General features: G+C 52.5%; 1 protein-coding gene across 1 annotated transcript in view; it reads right to left on the bottom strand.

The window, feature by feature from the left end:
* The window catches only part of OGDHL (oxoglutarate dehydrogenase like), a 46,855-nt gene extending 37,165 nt beyond the window's left edge, over window positions 1-9,690 (bottom strand). The window contains 4 exon segments of the mRNA XM_014463322.2: window positions 3,437-3,607; window positions 5,721-5,925; window positions 7,400-7,471; window positions 9,657-9,690. Coding sequence (XP_014318808.2) covers window positions 3,437-3,607; window positions 5,721-5,924 — 375 coding nt within the window. The 5' untranslated portion in view covers window position 5,925; window positions 7,400-7,471; window positions 9,657-9,690.
* Between the last annotated feature and the right edge of the window lie 256 nt (window positions 9,691-9,946).

Below are 9,946 nucleotides of genomic sequence, written 5' to 3'. Positions count from 1 at the left end.
ATAAAATATATTTTAAAAAAAAGAAATAGTGAGCCTTAACCAGTTTGGCTCAGTAAATAGAGGGTCGGCCTGCGGACTGAAGGGTCCCAGGTTCAATTCCAGTCAAGGGCATGTACCTTGGTTGCGGGCACATCCCCAGTAGGGGGTGTACAGGAGGCAGCTTATCGATGTTTCTCTCTCATCAATGTTTCTAACTCTCTATTCCTCTCCCTTCCTTTCTGTAAAAAATCAATTTTATATATATATATATATATATTTTTTTTTTTTTAAAGAAATAGTGAGGAATTCACAGAGTACAAGAGACTTAAGGGCCACATCAACTTATCACAACCTCTGGCTTTATTTGGATCCTGATCCAAAGAAGCAGTAGAAAGAAATCATAAGACAAAAGGCAACATCAATAGCACCTGAATATTTGATAGTGGAAGGAGTTTAGAGACAGGAGGCAGTGTTAGGGAAGGGGGCCCATGGGAGAGGAATGCATCCTGATGGGCAGAGACGCTCCAAGCCGTCAGGTTGTTTATCTCACATACACAGAGGATGGAGGAATGTTACAAGAGAAGGGGAAGAAGAGGGGGCACTGGTGAGCTTTGAACTTTGAAACTGATACCATACAGGGGAAAGGAGGAAAGTGGCCAATTAGGAAAGCACGGGGGACATGAATTAAGGAAGGGTCCAATTAGAAAGTGGAATGAACGGACAAAGAGCTGTGAGCATTTATAAACCCATAGACCAAGAGGCTCACTAGATTGGTTTTTTCCCATTTTAGAGAGCGAGCAGGTTCTTTCCCTTTGGGGACCCCTTCCCAGAGGGAGTTTGTATATGCTTGCAATAAACTTCTACACCGTTGCTTAAAAATCTTTTAGTCCGCGAATTTATTCTTCAACGTCGTGAGACAAGAACCCACAAGGAGAGTCCATTTGCAATCCCACGTATCAATAGCATTAAGAATTCCTGTTATTATTTTTAGGTGTGATAATGCTATCGTGGCATAATTTTTTTAAATATATATTTTATTGATTTTTTACAGAGAGGAAGGGAGAGGGATAGAGAGTTAGAAACATCGATCAGCTGCCTCCTGCACACTCCCCACCAGGGATGTGCCCGCAACCAAGGTACATGCCCTTGACCGGAATCGAACCCAGGACCCTTGAGTCCGCAGACTGACGCTCTATCCACTGAGCCAAACCGGTTAGGGCAACGTGGCATAATTTTTAAAGAGCCTTTATCTCTAGAAATATATGCTGAAATGTTCAATTGAGGAAATATGACATCTGGGATTTGCTTCAAAATAATCGGTGGCCAGTGGGTGGAGCCGGAGGTGGGTAATAGGTGAATCAAGGCTGGCACTGTGTTGTGTGGGGTTCGGTACACAATTCTCTACCTTCCAGGTTTGAAAATGTCCATAATAATAAGTTTGGGGGTTTTCGGTACTGTGTGCAGGTGAGTCAAACCAGAATTCTGCCTCCTACTTGTGGCCCCTCCCCCGGGTGCTCACCATCAGGCCCAACCTTGGGCAGGTACAGAGTAGGTGCCTGAATCCAGAGACTAGTCTTGGCTAAAGAACAAAGCGCAGCTGGAAACTGTGCCTAGAAGAAAAGGCCCTTAGGCAGCACTCTAACTGTTACTTTGTGTGTAATATAGTTTTACCTTCCTTGCTCTTGATAGTTTTCAAAATCAATGGTTAAGATCATTTTCTGCTTCTTTCACCCAGTCAAAACCACAATTACAAATACTGCTGTTTGCTCCAAGGTGTCCCACAATCCACTAGTCCTCAGGCCAGCTAGGGAACCCAGTGCTACTTCCCTTCCCTCTCCTGCACACAGGCGTGCAGCTGCCATCCCACACAGAGTGCTTCCTTCAGAGGCAAGGCCCTATCCCCATTGGCCAGGGCCTCCCACCGCCAGCTTCTGCAGCAGCCTGCTTCTCCCTCCCGTGGAGTACCTGCCAAAGGCCCCAGGATGCCCCTGCCCTTCCTTCTGCATGTCTGTAAAATGACTTTCGTAGCCAACACATTCGGCCACTGATTCCCAGAGAGATCCCAAACAGTAACACTGGTTTTGCAGTTAACACCCAGAGCAGCCCTCCAATTAGTCCTGTTCAGTCAAGACTGGGAATATGGACTGTCATCAGGGCTCTTTGGCAGGGCAGGGGCCCAACCTGGGGACCCACAGGGAGAGCATAAGTCTCCAGAGCAGAGCAGCTGGTAGAGGGAGAGTTGTTTACTGAACTATTCATTCATTCCATAAACACTAAGCACCTGCTTTATACCAACCCCTTTAAAATGGAAGAAAAGGCCTTTCTTTTTCTTTGCTGTGACCATCCACAGTTTGAGAAGCACCTGATTATTAAACCCCAAGATTGTTAGCTCCTCAGCTCCTCTGTTCAAACTGCAAGACAAGTTACTCTCGAGGCTAAATTCTTACATACATCTCCTCCCTGCTGGTTTTACAACCCAGGGATAGTTAATAGAAAGTTCCCTTCTGCCCTCCTCTTCAAATAAGCCTCTTTAAACTCTTCCTAACTTTTGCTCTAAGAATGTGTTACAGGCTTGGGAAAACTACTGATAAGACACCTCCCTAGGACATCTGCCCGGACCATGTCCTGCAGAACTAACAAAGACAATCCCTCTGATGGCTGCTCAATTTCACCTAGCAACAGCAGCCGCTGGAAAATCCTCCTCCCTCCCTTGTATGGTTGCTGTTCTTTGCCTTTTGTATTGATTAGCAATTCACTGGCCCTTTCCCTTCGGGGAAAGTAAAGTAAACTATCTCTCCTCTCAGTTGTGAATTCTTTCACAGCCTGCAGTCACTGGCCAAAATCCTGACACCTGCCCTCTAGGAATGTTCAAGAGAAGATAATAGACATTAACAAAAGCCAATCTATTCAACTTTCTTCTTTTTTTAAATATATTTTTATTTATTTCAGAGAGGAAGAGAGAGGGAAAATAGAAACATCAATGATGAGAATCACTGACCAGCTGCCTCCTGCACGCCCCCTACTGGGGATCAAGCCCACAACCCAGGCATGTGCCCTTGACCGGAATCAAACCCAGCACCCTTCAGTCTGCAGGCAGACGCTCTATCCACTGAGCCAAACCAGCTAGGGCTACTCAACTTTCATTCAAAAGTTACTGAAACGGATTTTTTTACTAAGTCCTTCCCTATACTTGGGGCACAATGGTGTGTGAGACAGATAACATTCCATCAGAAAGACCACAAACAAACAAATCAGTAGGCACAAGCAAGGCCAGGGGGTGGTAAATGACCTGGTAATCTGACGAGTAGCAGCAGGAGTGAGGGCCATCGGACAGAGGGCTTAGAGAAAGGTTCTCTGAAGAGATGCCATCGGAGCTGAGCGCGTTCCCTTCCCTCAGCACCTGGCCACGCCCCAGGACCAGTCCAACGTCGCAGCCAGTGCCCTCCCAGCCACTCACCTGGTAGGCCCGAATCAGGGACTGCACAGCCAGGTGGTCCTCCACCAGCTTGCTGGTCTTGGTCCGGCTTGAGGCGGCTGGCCTGCTCTCAGGTACAACAGAGGGGGCCTGTGGCTGAGGCGGGCCACACGACGCTTCCTTGTTGACTTTCCGGAAGAAGCTGTCCCAGGACTGGGCAGGGATAGAAGCAAGGAAACAGCCAGGTCAGGGCCTGGGAGGAGTGGGGTGGCCCTGGTTTGGGCTCTGGGGATCTTGGGTGTCCTTCACCATCATAGCTGTCAGAGCCCTCCCAGGACTGTGCCAAGAAGACCCCTCAAAACCAGGCCAGGCCCCCCACCCAGAGCCAAGAGCCCTCCGGGACCCAGGCTGGCAGAGGGATGGAGGCTAAAACTTGTGGGCCAGAGGCTTCCGATGTGAAAGGAGCTTCTAGCCCCGAGGAAACATGTTCTCACACACGTGGTGAGTCAGAGGAGGCCTTTGCAGGGGGCAACTAGGCAGCAGGCCCTCCACATTGTCAATGTGTCTAGCTTTCAAGCTAGCAACCACTGCTGGTAGTTTACTCTACAGATGTACTTGTACAGGTGTGCCTAGATGTATGGACAGGATGTTCCCTGCAGGACTGTTCATAAAAATGACAACATAAAAACAATCCAAGTGGTAAGCAACAGCAAACTGGTTAAATAAATGATGATACGTTTAGATGCTGGAAGATTATGCAGTCCTCACAGAATCTTTGCTACTATTTGTGCAGAAGCAAAAAACAGATATGCATATGCACAAGCACCTCCGTGTTCTAGCCCAGTGATCTGCAACCTTCATCTCACGGCACATAAACCAATTACTAAAATTCTGCAGCACGCCAAAAAATATATTTTTTGCCAATCTGACAAAAAAAATACATATAATTTTGATTCATTCACATAGGATGGCGATTGTTTTGTTGGCTGTTGTCATTTTTTTTATTTGACAATCTAAGGGAAAAGAGGTCATTGCCCCTGACTAATCAGGTACTGTACATTTTAAAAATTCTTGCAGCACACTGGTTAAAAATCACTGTTCTAGCAGAACACATAAAAGGGTTTTCCTCTCATACAGTGTGGGAGAACAGGGTAGTACAAGCCCTATCGGAAGCAATTTGTCAAAACCCATCAGTATTACATAGACAGATAATCTGTGGCCCAACAATTCCACTTTGGGGAACTTCAACAGATAGCTGCACACACGCAAGAGGAGAAATGTTCAAGATTATACACTGCAGCACTGATGGTGACAACCAGAGAAAGGGAAAGAGCCAGATGTCTGTCAGTGGGTGGGGGTGGCACAGCCATACAATGGAACAGTACGCAGCTGGGAAAAAAGGAGAATGAGGCTCTGGATGCACTGACGTGGAAAGAGCTTGGACATGTATGCTAAGTGAAAAAAGCCCGGAGCAAACAGCACCTGTTGCATGTACCTTTGTACACAGAGGAAATCTAAAATTATGTTGCAGTAAGTTTACCTCAGGGGTCCTCAAACTACGGCCCGCGGGCCACATGCAAATACAAATATTGTATTTGTTCCCGTTTTGTTTTTTTACTTCAAAATAAGATATGTGCAGTGTGCATAGGAATTTGTTCATAGTTTTTTTTTAAACTATAGTCCGGCCCTCCAATGGTCTGAGGGACAGTGAACTGGCCCCTGTTTAAAAAGTTTGAGGACCCCTGTTTTACCTGAAGAAATTCTCTGCAAGACAACAGAAGAAGCTAAGACTAAACTGAAACTGACGAGGGGGAGCTGAGCAGATGGATGGACTGGGAGGTAGCCTTACTGTCTAGGGTCACACTCCTTGTTTCCGGACCATGTGAGTCTGAGTAAAGAGACAGAAGAGGAGCTTCACTTTTCAGGTTCACCTGTCATCTGATTTTTTTTTTTTTTTTTACCATTAACAGGTATTTATTTTGTTGACTCAATACATACCTAAACACGTGTACCCTTAACTACATAACAAGGGGCCCTGTGCAGACAGCCCAGCCTGACGGAGGGGCAGAGGCAGGTCTCGGGCCAGGTGTGGCTGAGCAGGACATTTTCGGGACTTCCAGGCCAGCCCACCCCCCACTAGTTGGTTCCACAACAGGAAGGAAGCGAATTTCCTCACCAAAGAAGGACAAGGCTTTCACACAGGGGTGACGAAGGACCCGGAAGACAATGAAACCTGCCCGAGATCACACAGCTGGCAAGTTGCTTCTCCCCACTCCCCTCCGGCCCCAGGAGCTGCCCTCCCACCGCGGGCAGGGTGGGTGCCAACCTTGTGGACACTCTGGGGGTTTTCCAACCAGGCGAAGTACATCTCCTCCATGTAGCTGGAGCCTCCTCCATCTCTGCTGCCTGGGAAGGTGGTCTGTGGCCCAGACGACCTGCTGCGCCAGCTGGACATCTGGACGTCATGTGGGGCCAGAAGCCTCGCGGCCTGTACCCCCAGCCGGGATGTCAGCAACCTCAGCTGACTCATTCTGGACACAGGCAATGAGGGAGAGGCATAAACCACAGGTCAGGGCAAAGGGGGCTCTGGCAGCCACTCTCACTCATCTGGCATTTGTTGGTCCTACTAGGCAGGGGGCCCTGTGGCCAGCTGTGACGATATAGGGAAGGAGAACGCTGCAGCCCTCCTGGGTTCACTGCCAGTGGAGATCCCAGCACAATAAATCCACCAACAGCTTCCAGCATCCCTGAGCCCTGGTCCTGCTGTGCCCACCCACCCCAACCTGTGCTCCCTCCCGGCCGTCCCCCCAGCCTGGTGCAAAGACAAGTACGACCCAGGCCCTGCCTCAGGGAGCACCCAGACCAGGTCCTGCAGCCCATGAAAAGGCATAAGGCACGTGCATGCAGAACCCCCAATAAGGAGTAGGCTACGAGGCTGGCCACCCAGGAACTGAAGCAGGGGAGTCCTCCAGGGGCAGGGTGTGCTATGTCTGGTCAGTAAAAAGCCAGAAAAAAGGGGTCTGGCTGCGCTGCACTATATCAGGAGGCCCCTGGCACATCTGGATCTCTGGTGATTATAACCAAAAGTCACCAGTGACTTCCTGTAACTGCAGTGCTGACTCAGCACACCATCCCAGGCCAGAAGGCCAATGACATGGGCCTGAACTGCCCCACTTCACAGCAGGGAGAACTGAGGCTCAGAGAAGGAAAGGGCATGGGACCAGTGGAGGGTAGACCAGCAGGCCCCACGCCCATGTTAGCTGGAGCCACTCTCTGGCTCTCGTATCCTTCCCAGAGCTTACACTCAGCACCAATGTCACTCCAAACATCTAACAGCTCAGAGGGTCATAAAGGCCGGAAGCCCACCCCGATGGAGAGGAACGAGTACCTGGAGCTCATCTCACCCCTATTAGGTCACCTGCCCTTTCCCAGGGGAAATTCCTGAGTAACAGTGGGAGCTTCTTCCACCCTCAGAGGACAGAAGTTCTAAGAGCTTCCTCCGACCCTGAAGAGCCTCAGGGGTCCCTACCAAAGCAAGCCGAGGGTGGACAAGGCCCACTGAGGCTCCTGCTGCCCCAGACCTCCTGTCCCCCCACCCCCACAACTGTGAGCAGAGCCGCTCCCCTGCCCCAGCCCAGCACTGCCTGGACATAGAACAGCTTCCCCTGAACACTTGCTAATGCTCTTCTGCCCAGAGCACCCCAACCTGTGAGCAGGGCCCAGCACTAGAGCCACCCCACCAGGGACAGTGTAAGCAGGAAGGGCCAGGCTCCCATGTACAACTCAGGCCCCGAAAATGTGCCTTCTGAGCATAACAGGCTCCGAGTCCTGCCTGAGCATGGCCCTGAGCCAATAGGCCTTTGGCCTGGTGTGCTCTCCTGCTCCATCAGCTTAACCAAGTCACCAGAACCATCAGGCTGGGCCCTTCTACAAAAAGTCAGGCCCAAGGCAGGACCGGGTACAGCCCTCCCAGCCTGCTTCCTCCACCTCTCCCCCCAAACTCACATGAACCAAAGAGAAGGGGAGATGGTCTCCTCAAGCAAGGAAAGTGGGCTCCTCAGGCAACCAGCAGTCAGTCTAAACAGAAGAAAATTAAAAAGCAAAAATATACTCCAGTGCAGGAAGGAAGGAGGTGAGATCAGCTGGAACCTGAGCACCAAGTGCCCCAAACTTCCTTCCCACATGCTCAGCCCCTGAAGCTTCGGACCAGATGCCCAGCCCCACCAGCCAGTGATGCCACCCTACGCGAAGGCCACTAGGGGCTGGCTCTCCCTGGAGCAGCACCTCTTCCAGTGCAGAGGAGAGCTCAAGGTCCAGGGTCCCAACCACTGCTCTACTCTGACCCCCCGAGGCCTGAGCAAATACAGGCTGCCCCGGCCCAGGAGCCACTGGCCCAGGAGCTGCTGGCCTGGGATGTCCGAGAATCTAAACAACCCACGAAGCTCTACCATCCCAAACCAAGACCATCCATCACGGGAATAAAAATAAGAGCACACAATAAGCACTGATTCTGGAGCAGGCACTCTGCCCATTTAACCCTCTCAACAATCTCATAAAGTGGGCACCAGGATTAGCCCCCTTTTATAAACAGGGAAACTGAGACACAGAGAGGCTAAGCTGGTGAGTGATAGGGCTCTGTGTGGTTCCAGAGCCTGCACCCTCTTCACTGTGGAGTCAAGATATAAACCCTGATTTTGTTGGGACAATGCAGGCTGCAGCCCGGGGCACTCTGCCAGCACAGGGGAATGGGACGGCTCCAGGGAACAGTGACAAAGCCTGGCTGTACCCAGCCAGCTCGGCTCAGGAACACTGTGTTTTACAAACAATGAACAGTCTGGGCCAGCCACTGGACACTGCTGTGGCCTTCACCCGCCTGGCAGGAGGGCATTCAGCCAGCCACCCCTGCCCATCCCAGCAGGGCTTGAGGACCCAGGAGCCCGGAAGGACAGGACAAAGCCAACCTCAGTATCTGGAGCCAGAGCCCCCTGCCAGTCCTGCCAGGTTCTACCTACACAGGTGAAAGCAAGAGCAGAGTCGGTCAGCCCCCTGCACACCCCCACCCAGCCCAGCTCCCAGGGCACTACCAGCAGGTTGCTGGGCAGCTCCTGGAATAGGGGGGGGTGGGTACCAGGTCTCTTCTCTAGGGAAAAGGTCAGTGCCATCCCCACTCCCAGCCCCAGAACAATCACAACTGCAGACTTCCTCAACCACTAGCCCTCACACACTAGGCCCTGTCTGCACTGCCCAGGTGAGGACTGCTCTGCCATCCTCCGTAGAAATCTGTTAACAGGATCCCAAGAGGGGAAGGGCCCTCCCCCAGACATTGACTCTGGGCAGCAGAGCCTGCACTCACATTCTGAGAACCGGGTGGGCTTTTCGCAGGAATAAACCCCAACACTAGTTTGCTGAACCCAAAAGAAGGCCCGGGAGGCAGACTCCAAGGTGGGAAGGCAGGGTATGCTTATTTACTTGGCAGAGATGAAGGGCCGGGGCTAAAGCCCAGAGTTGGGCAAAGTACAAAAATAGATGGGCCAGTTCCAGTGAGCTAAGGCCAGCGTGGGGAGGAGCTGCAGGGCAGTCCGCAGCGGAGGGGTGTCAGGTGGGGCCCTTGGGGTCTGGTTAATTAATGCCCATTGCACCCTGCAGGGACCTCTGAGTAAACCCATCCCCCTCCTCCCCCATCTCCCTGAGAGTGGTTGAATCACTTCCCAGGTTAGCTGTGACGTCAGGCCAGTCTTGCCTCTCTCAGGGCCTCAGTTTCCCCATCTGTGAACGGACAACAGTGGTTAAAACCGTCTGTAAGGCCTCTGCTCCCACGAGATCCTGGGGCTATGAAGCCGACACCGGACAGCCTAGCACAAAAGGCGGGCCCCTCCCCATTTTAGTGTGGCTCCGCAGTTCCGGCCCTTGAAGGGACTAAAGAGTAGCAGGCCCTGCACCGACCACAGGACAGTCTGTAGTTTTCGAGCTGGAGAACCCCAGCTGATGCCTGAAACCCCACCATTAGTGCGTCACTCCTGCACGCAAAACATTGCACTCGCAGGGTCGGACCTGCGCAGAGGGCTGGGAGTCCTAGGGAGCCGCGATCAGCCAAGGGCGAAGCCAAGGTCACGCTCCTTCCCCCTCCCTGGTTCCCCGCGGGGCCCCGTAAGACTGCGGGCAGCAGCTCCCCAGGACCCGGGAACGGGGAGCAAAGGGGCCGCCCCCAAGACGGCGGGAGAAGGGGCAAAAGGACCCAGAAGGGAGGGGCCGCCGCGCTCACCCGGCCGGCGGGTTCCGCGCGGCAGAGTGGTTGGTCCGGCGCCTGCAGGTGAAGAGTGAGCGCAGGAGGTGCGCAGCCTGGACAACTACCTGGATCACGTGACGCGGCGGCGCCAGCGGCCCGCGAGCGCGCCCGGGAGACTCCGGCGCGTGGTGACGTCTCCATGGACACCACGCCCCGCCCCTGCCCCGGCGGCGCTGTCCTCGGTGCTGACCGCCCGGGCCTGAGGCCGCCCGGGCCGGGAAGAGAGAAGATTCTGCCAACCACAGGGCAGGGCGATCCCATGGGGC

The sequence above is a fragment of the Myotis lucifugus genome, unplaced genomic scaffold (genome assembly GCF_000147115.1).
Source record: "Myotis lucifugus unplaced genomic scaffold, Myoluc2.0 scaffold_206, whole genome shotgun sequence".
Classification (NCBI taxonomy): domain Eukaryota; kingdom Metazoa; phylum Chordata; class Mammalia; order Chiroptera; family Vespertilionidae; genus Myotis; species Myotis lucifugus.
Note: the sequence above shows the minus strand (reverse complement) of the source record. Positions and strands in the feature narration are given on the sequence as shown.